This window comes from Oncorhynchus keta, chromosome 27 (assembly GCF_023373465.1).
Source record: "Oncorhynchus keta strain PuntledgeMale-10-30-2019 chromosome 27, Oket_V2, whole genome shotgun sequence".
Classification (NCBI taxonomy): domain Eukaryota; kingdom Metazoa; phylum Chordata; class Actinopteri; order Salmoniformes; family Salmonidae; genus Oncorhynchus; species Oncorhynchus keta.
The window spans coordinates 11,978,610-11,995,828 of record NC_068447.1 but is presented as its reverse complement, the minus strand read 5'-3'; the positions used below and the strand labels follow the sequence as shown (position 1 = coordinate 11,995,828).

At 46.6% G+C, this 17,219-nt stretch overlaps 1 protein-coding gene and 1 long non-coding RNA gene across 7 annotated transcripts in view; both read right to left on the bottom strand.

The window, feature by feature from the left end:
- Positions 1 to 1,418: 1,418 nt before the first annotated feature.
- On the bottom strand, positions 1,419 to 4,773 carry LOC127912445 (uncharacterized). Of its 6 annotated transcripts, XR_008082748.1 has the most exons (4): positions 2,497 to 4,773; positions 2,203 to 2,454; positions 1,812 to 2,160; positions 1,419 to 1,600 (listed from the first exon to the last, which is right to left on the bottom strand). It is a non-coding gene; the product is annotated as an uncharacterized LOC127912445 (long non-coding RNA). The 6 variants fall into 6 exon arrangements; XR_008082746.1 differs by having other exon boundaries at positions 2,203 to 4,773; XR_008082747.1 differs by having other exon boundaries at positions 1,419 to 1,535; positions 2,203 to 4,773.
- A 1,402-nt stretch (positions 4,774 to 6,175) lies between these two features.
- LOC127912444 (kelch domain-containing protein 8B-like) overlaps positions 6,176 to 17,219 on the bottom strand; it is a 224,300-nt gene continuing 213,256 nt past the window's right edge. The window contains exon 6 of the mRNA XM_052481695.1: positions 6,176 to 6,862. Within this exon, the coding sequence (XP_052337655.1) occupies positions 6,666 to 6,862 (197 nt within the window). The 3' untranslated portion in view covers positions 6,176 to 6,665. The remainder of the gene's footprint in view (positions 6,863 to 17,219) is intronic.

Sequence of the window (17,219 nt, the reverse complement as noted above, 5' to 3'; positions counted from 1 at the left end):
CCAAACACAACTAATGTACTGTCCTAAACACAACTAATGTATTGTCCCAAACACAACTAATGTACTGTCCTAAACACAACTAATGTACTGTCCCAAACACAACTAATGTACTGTCCCAAACACAACCAACCCATATGTACTATGTTATGTACGCTATGAATCATCGACAAGAACAAATTCATTATCAAGAAAACAGAACTGGGAAAAGAAGCAGAAAATATTCCTAGATAAGGAATGTTACGCCCTGACCTTAGAGATCCTTTTTATGTCTCTATTTTGATTTGGTCAGGGCGTGAGCTGGGGTGGTTATTCTATGTTGTGTAGTTCTATGTTTTGGCCAGGTAGGGTTCTCAATCAGGGACAGCTGAGAACCATACTTAGGCTGCCCTTTTTCCCACCTGTGTTTGTGGGAAGTTGACTTTTGTTTATGGCACATAGCCTTTAGCTTCACGGTTTGTTTTGGATTGTTTATTGTTTTTGTTCCACGTCTTTCTAATAAAAAAGGAAAATGTACACCCACCACGCTGCGCCTTGGTCCAATTCTTTCGACGGCCGTGACAAGGATGCTGTTATTGTGGAATGAAACATCTATGAATACATATAAAGGCCAGGACAAGCCACAAGATGAGAAGAGATTACCATGGATTTCAATATGTGTATCTGGGTTATATTCAAATAGACACAGTGGGGGTTTGTGAATCAAGCTCATCAAACATAGCTTCTCCCTGGGTTCTGGTTGGTGAACCTGAACACTTTGCCTTTCAGCAAACCACAGTTCAGAGTTCAGGGCGAGGGAGAAATCTGGCTACAGAGACAGCTAATTGGCCCTTGACTTTATAGAAGTCTCCCAATCAAGCTCACGGCCAAGAGACACAACATTAAAGACAACGTTTATTCATTGACATTATGATGTACAATTATGGAACTTTGTAACTAGAAACGGGGACATTAGCTATGTTTATAAGTAGCTCCTGGTAAACAGAGTACATCAGTAGAAATATAAAATACTTCTCTGTCATATTCCAGTCTTTGTTGTCCCATGGTACATGGAATTCTACGCTACACACCGTTCTGTTGAATATGATGACACTCAGTGCAGATGACATTGACATACTATTTACAATGAAATGGTAAAAAAAATGAAATAACTCATTTTGAGAACCAGTGGACCGTGCAGTCATACCTCAAAGTCATTATATTGTGAAGGCACACCACTTCCATTCTCACCACAGGAGCAGAAACCTTCTACTGCCTGGCTCATCTATAACGAACGAGGTGACATTTTCTCACATTTCGTTACACCTCTGCTAAGTAGACATTGAAATACACACCGCAGCGCAGACGAGGCCTCTGGTTGCTGCCTGCTCTGCTGTTAATGTGAAAGAGAAAAAGACAGAAATAATGCCACACATACTCAATCCAATCAGACAGCACGTCAAAATAGTTTATTAAAGAATTCATGGTCGAGGCACAACCTCACATTTATAGGCACTGAACTACTGTACTAGAGTCACAACTCAGCCTGGGCACTGTACCTGTACCACATTACTGTAACAATGTCTTACTGTACTAGAGTCACAACTCAGCCTGGGCACTGTACCTGTACCACATTACTGTAACAATGTCTTACTGTACTAGAGTCACAACTCAGCCTGGGCACTGTAACCAATGTCTGTCTTACTGTACTAGAGTCACAACTCAGCCTGGGCACTGTACCTGTACCACATTACTGTAATGTCAATGTCTTACTGTGTCCCTGTACCACATTACTGTAACAATGTCTTAGTCACAACTCAGCCTGGGCACTGTACCTGTACCACATTACTGTAACAATGTCTTACTGTACTAGAGTCACAACTCAGCCTGGGCACTGTCCCTGTACCACATTACTGTAACAATGTCTTACTGTACTAGAGTCACAACTCAGCCTGGGCACTGTACCTGTACCACATTACTGTAACAATGTCTTACTGTACTAGAGTCACAACTCAGCCTGGGCACTGTCCCTGTACCACATTACTGTAACAATGTCTTACTGTACTAGAGTCACAACTCAGCCTGGGCACTGCTGATCACCTCACCTCATATTATAGGAATAAAACACTTCCTGCTGATCACCTCACCTCATATTATAGGAATAAAATACTTCCTGCTGATCACCTCACCTCATATTATAGGAATAAAATACTTCCTGCTGATCACATCACCTCATATTATAGGAATAAAACACTTCCTGCTGATCACCTCACCTCATATTATAGGAATAAAACACTTCCTGCTGATCACCTCACCTCATATTATAAGAATAAAACACTTCCTGCTGATCACCTCACCTCATATTATAGGAATAAAAGACTTCCTGCTGATCACCTCATCTCATATTATAGGAATAAAACACTTCCTGCTGATCACCTCACCTCATATTATAGGAATAAAAGACTTCCTGCTGATCACCTCATCTCATATTATAGGAATAAAACACTTCCTGCTGATCACCTCACCTCATATTATAGGAATAAAAGACTTCCTGCTGATCACCTCACCTCATATTACAGGAATAAAACACTTCCTGCTGATTGTCAGTTAGAACATGAATGTTGCCACACACCAGATCAGTGTGGGAGTGGCCTATTCTTCTTGATTCAGATATCTCTTGATTGGTTTAGGATCAGCGACAGACTAAGTATTGGCACAGTTGTTCCTCTACTCACTCATATTCTACATTGTATAGGAATCTCCTTCTCCAAATGTGGATGAGCTGTGACATCATTAGTGGGCGTGTGTTTGTGTACACGTGTATCTTGACCAAAGCAAACGTATCTGGCCTCCTTGCTTCCAACGTAAACCTGATATAAAAATAATTAAAATTGTGACAAGCTTTCTTTCCCACTGAACCCCTCTGTGATGTTCAGACATACTGCATAGCCTCCTTTCGTTGAGACAGGAGTTCGGGACGCACAGGTTACAGTCAGAGATCATCAGCTAACACCATCACCCTGGTTACGCACCATGGAAACACATCACAGCACAGCATCATAGAGAGAACAGACCAAGTGTCAACATGACAGGGCAACACCACTACAAACATGACCTTGTACAGCTCAACCCACACAATGCAAATAGACAGCTGTAGAAGCCCTGTGGTGTTAAAACAACAAACTGGAAAAATATAGCAAACAGAGACATTTTTTAGAGATAATACAAATAATTTAAAATACTAATTTATTTTGGAAGGAAAAGCAACAATACTTCACTGACTGTTACACAGTAATGCTACTTGCGGGTGTGACACAGTGACTGTTGCCTCGACACCAGCTGTTCACAGTGAACCGCACAAAAACAGAGTCTTTGATGGTAAAAATAAATAAGACACAGTTCTGAAATGATTTATATTAATCAAATGCAAGTAAGTATGGAAATATGTCATGTGTGGATTCAGCATCTTTGATCCCAGGAAGAGAAGGCAGAGAGACATATCGTATATAAAACCTGAGTCTAATAGACTGTTTAGAAGGGATCTCTACTATAAAGAAAGCAAATGGGAAAAGTAAATGTACTGAATGATCTACAACACTGTTTATGAAGCCAACAGCAGTAGGATTACAGTACAGAACTAGAGTCAACTGCAGTTTACGCTGTTGAGTCCTATGTCATGTCAGCGCCAGAGCACATCTGAAAAATGATTCTCTCTCTCTCTCTCTCTCGCTCGCTCTCGCTCTCGCTCTCGCTCTCTCTCTCTCTCTCTCTCTCTCTCTCTCTCTCTCTCTCTCTCTCTCTCTCTCTCTCTCTCTCTCTCTCTCTCTCTCTCTCTCTCTCTCTCTCTCTCTCTCTCTCTCTCTCTGTCTCTCTCTGTCTCTCTCTCTCTCTCTCTCTCTCTAGTACTCAAGAGCTTAGAAACCAGAGTGTTCCTGCAGACTGTTACCGAACACAGCATTCTCTCTCCACTGATGAAGATCCAGTTCCCAACCAGCCAGATCCATGTGGTGAGTCTTGGAGCACACAGAAACACAACTTCCCACGTAGCCAGAAATACATCTATCAACTGGCACTAAAGTGTGTTTAGAAAGACACTGCACTCCCCAAGGGAACATCTCCATGACATCATCAACAACGTTTTTCTAGAAATATGTATGTGGTTGTGGGAGTGTAAGTGTGTGTGTGTGTGGGGGGGGGGGGTGCGTCTACGTGCTAGAATGAAACCATAAGCTATTCAATAGTCTCTAGAAGATGAATATGGTTGAGAGTTTCATTACGGTCTCTGTAGTCCTCCTAAGCAGGGCCAGTATTCCTAACCGGCCTCCTGCATAAAACCCTCATAAAATACATACTGCAACTATATTTAGAGGTCAATCTAATGTGACCGTCACCCTCTGTCCACTAATACTATCTCTAAAACCCCTCCCGCTGCCCTCCTGGGTGTTCCCTCTATTTCCTATTAGTTCCTTGAAAGGTCAAAGGTTGAATAAGCATGGTATATGTACAGGAGGACTTCCCGTTAAGAGCTATTGCTTTTCCCCATTAAAAACAACTCTTACATGGTTTCATTCTCTGAAGTTTCATTGCTAAACTCTGATGTAAAATATTATGTATTTTTTTCTCTCTCCAAAAACATGTCTTTAAGCTTCAGGGAAATGTGGCTTTGTGTCAAAGAGCTCTACTCTGAGTCTCTGGTGCCACAGTGCAGGTATTGGCTGGCAAATTCTAGAGGTGGTATTCAGGAGTCTGGGATTTTAATAACATTAACGTTAACATTAACAACAGGGACCAAAACATACACACTCACATTCTCCAAAGTTGTATCCTAAACTCTGATCTTTTTTAAGGTGATTAAATGAAAATGTGTAAACAAGCCACTGCAACTGGACACTGCTGTGGTGAAACAGATATGCTGTGGTGAAATAGATATGCTGTGGTGAAATAGATATGCTGTGGTGAAACAGATATGCTGTGGTGAAACAGATATGCTGTGGTGAAATAGATATGCTGTGGTGAAATAGATATGCTGTGGTGAAATAGATATGCTGTGGTGAAATAGATATGCTGTGGTGAAACAGATATGCTGTGGTGAAATAGATATGCTGTGTGGTGATATGCTGTGGTGAAATAGATATGCTGTGGTGAAACAGATATGCTGTGGTGAAATAGATATGCTGTGAAACAGATGAAACAGATATGCTGTGGTGAAACAGATATGCTGTGGTGAAATAGATATGCTGTGGTGAAATAGATATGCTGTGGTGAAACAGATATGCTGTGGTGAAATAGATATGCTGTGGTGAAACAGATATGCTGTGGTGAAATAGATATGCTGTGGTGAAACAGATATGCTGTGGTGAAATAGATATGCTGTGGTGAAATAGATATGCTGTGGTGAAATAGATATGCTGTGGTGAAACAGATATGCTTTGGTGAAACAGATATGCTGTGGTGAAATAGATATGCTGTGAAATAGATATGCTGTGGTGAAACAGATATGCTGTGGAAACAGATATGCTGTGGTGAAACAGATATGCTGTGGTGAAATAGATAAATAGATGCTGTGGTGAAACAGATATGCTGTGGTGAAACAGATATGCTGTGGTGAAACTGTGGTGAAACAGATATGCTGTGGTGAAATAGATATGCTGTGGTGAAACAGATATGCTGTGGTGAAACAGATATGCTGTGGTGAAATAGATATGCTGTGGTGAAATAGATATGCTGTGGTGAAATAGATATGCTGTGGTGAAATAGATATGCTGTGGTGAAACAGATATGCTGTGGTGAAACAGATATGCTGTGGTGAAACAGATATGCTGTGGTGAAATAGATATGCTGTGGTGAAATAGATATGCTGTGGTGAAACAGATATGCTGTGGTGAAATAGATATGCTGTGGTGAAACAGATATGCTGTGGTGAAACAGATATGCTGTGGTGAAATAGATATGCTGTGGTGAAATAGATATGCTGTGGTGAAATAGATATGCTGTGGTGAAACAGATATGCTGTGGTGAAATAGATATGCTGTGGTGAAATAGATATGCTGTGGTGAAACAGATATGCTGTGGTGAAACAGATATGCTGTGGTGAAATAGATATGCTGTGGTGAAATAGATATGCTGTGGTGAAACAGATATGCTGTGGTGAAACAGATATGCTGTGGTGAAATAGATATGCTGTGCTGTGATATGCTGTGGTGAAACAGATATGCTGTGGTGAAATAGATATGCTGTGGTGAAACAGATATGCTGTGGTGAAATAGATATGCTGTGGTGAAATAGATATGCTGTGGTGAAATAGATATGCTGTGGTGAAACAGATATGCTGTGGTGAAATAGATATGCTGTGGTGAAATAGATATGCTGTGGTGAAACAGATATGGCCCTAAATTCCTTTAATTTCCAGAAAAGTACCCTGCTTTTTTCCTGAAAATGCTGTCATGTTCAAATGAGTATTGTGTGTGGTGCTTGTTGTTGCTGTTATTTGTTTAACAACTCCTTTGTGATGTTGTGATGGTGTCCAGGTCAAATACGAGTCTGTATGAGTGTGTGTGTCCCTCACCTGTGCACAAATAATGTGTTTGTACTGGTGTATGCACAAATAGCGCCACAGTCATTTCCTGTGTATTTTTTTGTGAGTGTGTGTAGTAGCCGTGTTAGTGTGTGTCTCTGTGCATGTGTGTGTGTCACACAGTCTCTCTGAGGCAGAGGGCCTCCACGGCGTTGCTGGGCCCCTGGGCCACACCCCCGATGAGGAACAGCATGTTGGGGGTCTGCAGGGGGGCACAGCAGCAGCGGGGGCTGGGCATCGGGGCAGCATACTCCCAACGTCGCTTCACAAGGTTGTAGCTCTCCACTGACGACAGGGGTGACGGCTGGTTTCCTGGACACACACATACACACACAATTTAATACATTGTTTCCCCCCTAAGGTTAGGACACAACCATTTTTCCATGAAAAAAAAGAGTTACAGGGCATTCAGAAAGTATTCAGACCCCTTGACTTTTTACACATTTTGTTACGTACAGCCTTATAATAATAATAATATATGCCATTTAGCAGACGCTTTTATCCAAAGCGACTTACAGTCATGTGTGCATACATTCTACGTATGGGTGGTCCTTATTCTAAAATGTATCCTCCTCAATCTACCCACAATAACCCATAATGACAAAGAAAACAGGTTTATAGACATTTTTGTAAATGTATTTTAAAAAATACCATGGAAATATCACATTTACATAAGTATTCAGACCCTTTACTCAGAACTTTGTTGAAGCACTTTGGCAGCGATTACAGCCTCGAGTCTTCTTGAATATGACCCTACAAGCTTGGCACACCTGTATTTGGGGAGTTTTCCCATTCTTCTTGATATATCCTCTCAAGCTCTGTCAGGTTGTATGGAGAGTGTCGCTGCACAGCTATTTTCAGAGATGTTCGATCGGGTTCAAGTCCGGGCTCTGGCTGGGCAACTCCTGCCCAACTCCTGCCTTGTCCTGAAGCCACTCATGTGTTGTCTTGGCTGTGTGCTTAGGGTCAGTGTCCTGTCCTGTTGGAAGGTGAACCTTCGCCCCAGTCTGAGGTCCTGAGTGCTCTGGAGCAGGTTTTCATCAAGGATCTCTGTGCTTTCCTCCAGACGTGACGTTTGGCATTCAGGCCAAAGAGTTCAATTTTGTTTTCATCAGACCAGAGAATCTTGTTTCTCATGGTCTGAGAGTCCTTTAGGTGCCTTTTTGCAAACTCCAAGCGGGTTGTCAATTGCGTTTTACTGAGGAGTGGCTTTCGTCTGATTGGTGGAATGCTGCAGAGTTGGTTGTCCTTCTGGAAGGTTCTCCCATCTCCACAGAGGAACTTTTGAGCTCAGTCAGAGTGACCATTGGGTTCTTGGTCACCTACCTGACCAAGGCCCTTCTCCCCCGATTTGTCCGAATGCACCTGAGGATGCACCTGAGGATGCACCTGAGGATGCACCTGAGCTCAATTTCGAGTCTCAGAGCAAAGGGTCTGAATACTTATGTAAATAAGTACATTTTTGTTTTTCATTTTTAATCAATCTGCAAAGATTTCTAAAAACCTGTTTTCACTTTGTCATTATGGGGTATTATGTGTAGATTGATGAGGATGTTTTATTTATTTAATCCATTTTAGAATAAGGCTGTAACGTAACACAATGTGGAAAAAGTCAAGAGGTCTGAATAGCTTCCCAAATGCACTGTAATCTCTCCTTAACATGAAAACGTGACATACATGACTTCACAGTTGAGCTAACATTGAAGAGAGAGGGGTAGAACACAGGTGTGTTAGTCACAGCCGGGCGTGAGAGAGGGGTAGAACACAGGTGTGTTAGTCACAGCCGGGCGTGAGAGAGGGGCAGAACACAGGTGTGTTAGTCACAGCCGGGCGTGAGAGAGGGGTAGAACACAGGTGTGTTAGTCACAGCCGGGCGTGAGAGAGGGGCAGAACACAGGTGTGTTAGTCACAGCCGGGCGTGAGAGAGGGGTAGAACACAGGTGTGTTAGTCACAGCCGGGCGTGAGAGAGGGGTAGAACACAGGTGTGTTAGTCACAGCCGGGCGTGAGAGAGGGGTAGAACACAGGTGTGTTAGTCACAGCCGGGCGTGAGAGAGGGGTAGAACACAGGTGTGTTAGTCACAGCCGGGCGTGAGAGAGGGGCAGAACACAGGTGTGTTAGTCACAGCCGGGCGTGAGAGAGGGGTAGAACACAGGTGTGTTAGTCACAGCCGGGCGTGAGAGAGGGGCAGAACACAGGTGTGTTAGTCACAGCTGGGCGTGAGAGAGGGGTAGAACACAGGTGTGTTAGTCACAGCCGGGCGTGAGAGAGGGGTAGAACACAGGTGTGTTAGTCACAGCTGGGCGTGAGAGAGGGGCAGAACACAGGTGTGTTAGTCACAGCCGGGCGTGAGAGAGGGGCAGAACACAGGTGTGTTAGTCACAGCCGGGCGTGAGAGAGGGGTAGAACACAGGTGTGTTAGTCACAGCCGGGCGTGAGAGAGGGGCAGAACACAGGTGTGTTAGTCACAGCTGGGCGTGAGAGAGGGGTAGAACACAGGTGTGTTAGTCATAGCCGGGCGTGAGAGAGGGGTAGAACACAGGTGTGTTAGTCACAGCCGGGCGTGAGAGAGGGGCAGAACACAGGTGTGTTAGTCACAGCCGGGCGTGAGAGAGGGGTAGAACACAGGTGTGTTAGTCACAGCCAGGCGTGAGAGAGGGGTAGAACACAGGTGTGTTAGTCACAGCCGGGCGTGAGAGAGGGGCAGAAAAGGGCAGGTGTGTAGAGAACCCCTAACAGCCACATCATTACTGTGACTGTGTCTCACAGCTTCTCCATCACTCTGACTGGTCTGTTGGTCAGTCACACATGATTAAACTAACACAATTACACTACCTTTGGCAATGTGGAAACACAGTCAATCACTTTCAGTCTGTCACACATGAGCACACACACACACAAAAAACACTTCCGGAATTACACACTAAAACTGAAAACATATACAGTAACGATAGGCATGTAAGTGGTATTGTAAACAAAGGTTAGGTTATATATACTTATATACTCAATGATAAGACTGGCATTTGTCTAAAACTAGGGATCCAGGGGAAAGCTGTCTTAAGCAGGGGAGCTGTCAGTCTGTCTGTCTGTCTGGGGTAGTCATGTGATCTACCTGTCAGCCGCAGAGCAACAGGTGGAATAATGCAGTATGTTGCATCCATCCAGATGGCTGAGGGAGTACTGTTTACTGTACTCAGTAAGAAACACCTAGAAAATCTACTGGGCAAAATATCATTTAAACTTGAATTTAACTAAAAAACAAAACTCTAAAAATCACTAAATCTGTACTCCCCCTCTACCACACACATTGATTTAACTCAAATCCAAGGGCGGACTGGCCATCTGGCATTTCAGGCAAATGCCAGATGGTCTGGTCCATTTTTAGCCCAGCAGGTATGACTAACTTGGGTTTCTTGCGCAAAACGTATAATTATCTGGATAATAATGGGGGCCTCAAGAACAAAAATGGGCCGGTGTGTTAGAAATATGGTCCCAGTCCGCCCCTCTTCATATCTTTCAGAGGGTCAGTCAAAGTCAGTTTTCTCTCCGTTAGCCTCAGGATCCCTGTCATTAGACATTACCAGCCGCTGCTAAGTTGTTCTGGTTTCCATGGAGACCCTCACTGAGCTGCAGATGATATGGACGAGGGGGGGGGGTTGCTATTGTTCTAATAATTTCTGGAGAGAAGAAAGTGGAGGATCTTTTCACGGCAATCAGGGCGCTGCTCAGACTCGCTCCTTTTTTCCCCCTCCTTCACAGGAACATGCTCCAGCATGGCGCCATGCACCAAAAAAACGCTCCTTCGCTTGGCGCGCAAAGCTTCCTGTCGGATCTTTGATTTCTAGCCCAGCTAAACAATGCTTAGTCACCTGCTTATCAACCCACAACCCATCTCCCTCTCCTACACCTACCTACGCACAACCCATCTCCCTCTCCTACACCTACCTACCCACAACCCATCTCCCTCTCCTACATCTAACTACCCACAACCCAGCTCCCTCTCCTACACCTACCTACCCAAACCCAGCTCCCTCTCCTACACCTACCTACCCACAACCCATCTCCCTCTCCTACTACTACCTACCCACAACCCATCTCCCTCTCCTACACCTACCTACCCAAACCCAGCTTCCTCTCCTACATCTACCTACCCAAACCCAGCTCCCTCACCTACACCTACCTACCCACAACCCATCTCCCTCTCCTACACCTACCTACCTACCCACAACCCATCTCCCTCTCCTACACCTACCTACCTACAACCCATCTCCCTCTCCTACACCTACCTACCCACAACCCATCTCCCTCTCCTACACCTACCTACCCAAACCCAGCTCCCTCTCCTACATCTACCTACCCACAACCCAGCTCCCTCTCCTACATCTAACTACCCACAACCCAGCTCCCTCTCCTACACCTACCTACCCAAACCCAGCTCCCTCTCCTACACCTACCTACCCACAACCCATCTCCCTCTCCTACTACTACCTACCCACAACCCATCTCCCTCTCCTACACCTACATACCCACAACCCATCTCCCTCTCCTACACCTAACTACCCACAACACATCTCCCTCTCCTACTACTACCTACCCACAACCCAGCTCCCTCTCCTACACCTACCTACCTACCCACAACCCATCTCCCTCTCCTACACCTACCTACCCACAACCCAGCTCCCTCTCCTACACCTACCTACCTACCCACAACCCATCTCCCTCTCCTACACCTACCTACCCACAACCCAGCTCCCTCTCCTACACCTACCTACCTACCTACAACCCATCTCCCTCTCCTACACCTACCTACCCAAACCCAGCTCCCTCTCCTACACCTACCTACCCACAACCCAGCTCCCTCTCCTACACCTACCTACCTACCCACAACCCATCTCCCTCTCCTACACCTACCTACCCACAACCCATCTCCCTCTCCTACACCTACCTACCTACCCACAACCCAGCTCCCTCTCCTACACCTACCTACCCACAACCCAGCTCCATCTCCTACTACTACCTACCCACAACCCATCTCCCTCTCCTACACCTACATACCCACAACCCATCTCCCTCTCCTACACCTAACTACCCACAACACATCTCCCTCTCCTACTACTACCTACCCACAACCCAGCTCCCTCTCCTACACCTACCTACCTACCCACAACCCATCTCCCTCTCCTACACCTACCTACCCACAACCCAGCTCCCTCTCCTACACCTACCTACCTACCCACAACCCATCTCCCTCTCCTACATCTACCTACCCAAACCCAGCTTCCTCTCCTACATCTACCTACCCAAACCCAGCTCCCTCACCTACACCTACCTACCCACAACCCATCTCCCTCTCCTACACCTACCTACCTACAACCCATCTCCCTCTCCTAAACCCAGCTCCCTCTCCTACATCTACCTACCCAAACCCAGCTCCCTCACCTACACCTACCTACCCACAACCCATCTCCCTCTCCTACACCTACCTACCTACCCAAACCCAGCTCCCTCTCCTACATCTACCTACCCACAACCCAGCTCCCTCTCCTACATCTAACTACCCACAACCCAGCTCCCTCTCCTACACCTACCTACCCAAACCCAGCTCCCTCTCCTACACCTACCTACCCACAACCCATCTCCCTCTCCTACTACTACCTACCCACAACCCATCTCCCTCTCCTACACCTACATACCCACAACCCATCTCCCTCTCCTACACCTAACTACCCACAACACATCTCCCTCTCCTACTACTACCTACCCACAACCCAGCTCCCTCTCCTACACCTACCTACCTACCCACAACCCATCTCCCTCTCCTACACCTACCTACCCACAACCCAGCTCCCTCTCCTACACCTACCTACCTACCCACAACCCATCTCCCTCTCCTACATCTACCTACCCAAACCCAGCTTCCTCTCCTACATCTACCTACCCAAACCCAGCTCCCTCACCTACACCTACCCACAACCCATCTCCCTCTCCTACACCTACCTACCTACAACCCATCTCCCTCTCCTACACCTACCTACCCAAACCCAGCTCCCTCTCCTACACCTACCTACCCACAACCCAGCTCCCTCTCCTACACCTACCTACCTACCCACAACCCATCTCCCTCTCCTACACCTACCTACCCACAACCCATCTGCCTCTCCTACACCTACCTACCTACCCACAACCCAGCTCCCTCTCCTACACCTACCTACCCACAACCCAGCTCCATCTCCTACATCTACATACCCACAACCCATCTCCCTCTCCTACATCTACCTACCTACCCACAACCCATCTCCCTCTCCTACATCTACCTACCTACCCACAACCCATCTCCCTCTCCTACATCTACCTACCTACCCACAACCCATCTCCCTCTCCTACATCTACCTACCTACCCACAACCCATCTCCCTCTCCTACATCTACCTACCTACCCACAACCCATCTCCCTCTCCTACATCTACCTACCCACAACCCATCTCCCTCTCCTACATCTACCTACCTACCCACAACCCATCTTCCTCTCCTACATCTACCTACCCACAACCCATCTTCCTCTCCTACATCTACCTACCTACCCACAACCCATCTCCTCTCCTACACCTACCCCACCTACCTCCTACCTACCCTACCCACCTACCCACCTACCCTCCCCTACCTACCTACCCACCCACCCACCCACCTCCTCCCACCTGCCTACCTACCTACCTACCCACAAGCCATCTCCCTCTCCTACACCTACCTACCCACAACCCATCTCCCTCTCCTACATCTACCTACCTACCCACAACCCATCTGCCTCTCCTACACCTACCTACCTACCCACAACCCAGCTCCCTCTCCTACACCTACCTACCCACAACCCAGCTCCATCTCCTACATCTACATACCCACAACCCATCTCCCTCTCCTACATCTACCTACCTACCCACAACCCATCTCCCTCTCCTACATCTACCTACCTACCCACAACCCATCTCCCTCTCCTACATCTACCTACCTACCCACAACTCATCTCCCTCTCCTACATCTACCTACCCACAACCCATCTCCCTCTCCTACATCTACCTACCTACCCACAACCCATCTTCCTCTCCTACATCTACCTACCCACAACCCATCTTCCTCTCCTACATCTACCTACCTACCCACAACCCATCTCCCTCTTCTACATCTACCTACCCACAACCCATCTTCCTCTCCTACATCTACCTACCTACCCACAACCCATCTCCCTCTCCTACACCTACCTACCTACCTACCTACCTACCTACCTACCCCTACCTACCTACCTACCTACCTACCTACCTACCTACCTACCCACAAGCCATCTCCCTCTCCTACACCTACCTACCCACAACCCATCTCCCTCTCCTACATCTACCTACCTACCCACAACCCATCTGCCTCTCCTACACCTACCTACCTACCTACCCACAACCCAGCTCCCTCTCCTACACCTACCTACCCACAACCCAGCTCCATCTCCTACATCTACATACCCACAACCCATCTCCCTCTCCTACATCTACCTACCTACCCACAACCCATCTCCCTCTCCTACATCTACCTACCTACCCACAACCCATCTCCCTCTCCTACATCTACCTACCTACCCACAACTCATCTCCCTCTCCTACATCTACCTACCCACAACCCATCTCCCTCTCCTACATCTACCTACCTACCCACAACCCATCTTCCTCTCCTACATCTACCTACCCACAACCCATCTTCCTCTCCTACATCTACCTACCTACCCACAACCCATCTCCCTCTCCTACATCTACCTACCCACAACCCATCTTCCTCTCCTACATCTACCTACCTACCCACAACCCATCTCCCTCTCCTACACCTACCTACCTACCTACCTACCCACAACCCATCTCCCTCTCCTACACCTACCTACCCACAACCCATCAACCCATCTCCTCTCCTGCACCTACCTACCTACCCACAACCCATCTCCCTCTCCTACATCTACCTACCCACAACCCATCTTCCTCTCCTACATCTACCTACCTACCCACAACCCATCTTCCTCTCCTACATCTACCTACCCACAACCCATCTTCCTCTCCTACATCTACCTACCTACCCACAACCCATCTCCCTCTCCTACACCTACCTACCTACCTACCTACCTACCTACCTACCTACCTACCTACCTACCTACCTACCCACAAGCCATCTCCCTCTCCTACACCTACCTACCCACAACCCATCTCCCTCTCCTACACCTACCTACCTACCCACAACCCATCTCCCTCTCCTACATCTACATACCTACCCACAACCCAGCTCCCTCCCTACACCTACCTACCCACAACCCATCTACCCCACAACCCATCTCCCCTACATCTACCTACCTACCCACAACCCATCTCCCTCTCCTACCTACCTACCCTACCTACCTACCCACAACCCAGCTCCCTCTCCTCACCTACCTACCCACAACCCATCTCCCTCTCCTACATCTACCTACCTACCACAACCCATCTCCTCTCCTACATCTACCTACCTACCCACAACCCATCTCCCTCTCCTACCTCTCCACCCTACCTACATACCCACAACCCATCTCCCTCTCCTACATCTACCTACCTACCCACAACCCATCTCCCTCTCCTACATCTACCTACCTACCCACAACCCATCTCCCTCTCCTACATCTACCTACCTACCCACAACCCATCTCCCTCTCCTACATCTACCTACCCACAACCCATCTCCCTCTCCTACATCTACCTACCTACCCACAACCCATCTCCCTCTCCTACATCTACCTACCCACAACCCATCTTCCTCTCCTACATCTACCTACCTACCCACAACCCATCTCCCTCTCCTACACCTACCCACCCCATCTTCCTCTCCTACCTACCTACCTACCCACAACCCATCTCCCTCTCCTCCCTACCTGCCTACCTACCTACCTACCTGCCTGCCTGCCTGCCTACCTACCTGCCTACCCACAACCCATCTCCCTCTCCTACATCTACATACCTACCCACAACCCATCTTCCTCTCCTACATCTACCTACCCACAACCCAGCTCCCTCTCCTACACCTACCTACCTACCTACCTACCCACAAGCCATCTCCCTCTCCTACATCTACCTACCTACCCACAACCCATCTTCCTCTCCTACATCTACCTACCCAAACCCAGCTTCCTCTCCTACATCTACCTACCCAAACCCAGCTTCCTCTCCTACATCTACGTACTGTATGTCTCCCTTTTTCTGCCAGTGGGTTGTTTTTATTGAATTGGATTTGACCACATGTTTTTTATGGGGCAAATGGAAAAAGAGCATTTGATTTGCCTCAGCAACCTAGTAGGTATTTTAGCTGGTGACCTAGCCACTCCTCCCATTTACCTCAATTTAGATTACTTTTTAGGATTTGTGGGGAGCCTTGGGAGATTTGTGAGAGACTTGGGAGACTTAGTGTGTGTGTGTATGTGTGTGGGTGCATGTGCACGTGTGTGTGTGTGTGTTTGCGTGCGTGCGTGTGTGAGTGACATTGTAATGTAGTCTGTGCACATAATTGCACAGACTACCACTCTATACACTGCCATCTCTACACACTACCATCTATACACACTGCCATCTATACACACATTACCATCTATACACACTACCATCTATACACACTGTCATCTATACAAACTACCATCTATACACACATTACCATCTATACACACTACCATCTATACACACTGCCATCTATAGACACTGCCATCTATACACACTACCATCTATACACACATTACCATCTATACACACTACCATCTATACACACTGCCATCTATACACACTACCATCTATACACACTGTCATCTATACACACTACCATCTATACACACATTACCATCTATACACACTACCATCTATACACACACTACCATCTATACACACACTACCATCTATACACACACTACCATCTATACACACACTACCATCTATACACACTACCATCTATACACACACTACCATCTATACACACTGCCATCTATACACACTACCATCTATACACACTGCCATCTATACACACTACCATCTATACACACATTACCATCTATACACACATTACCATCTATACACACTGCCATCTATACACACTACCATCTATACACACATTACCATCTATACACACTACCATCTATACACACTACCATCTATACACACTGCCATCTATACACACTACCATCTATACACACATTACCATCTATACACACTACCATCTATACACACTACCATCTATACACACTGTCATCTATACACACTACCATCTATACACACATTACCATCTATACACACTACCATCTATACACACTGCCATCTATACACACTACCATCTATACACACTGTCATCTCTACACACTACCATCTATACACACTACCATCTATACACACATTACCATCTATACACACTGCCATCTCTATACACACTACCATCTATACACACTGCCATCTCTACACACTACCATCTATACACACTGCCATCTATACACACTGCCATCTATACACACTGCCATCTATACACACTACCATCTATACACACTGCCATCTCTACACACTGCCATCTCTACACACTGCCATCTATACACCCCGCCATCTCTACACACTGCCATCTCTACACACTACCATCTATACACACTG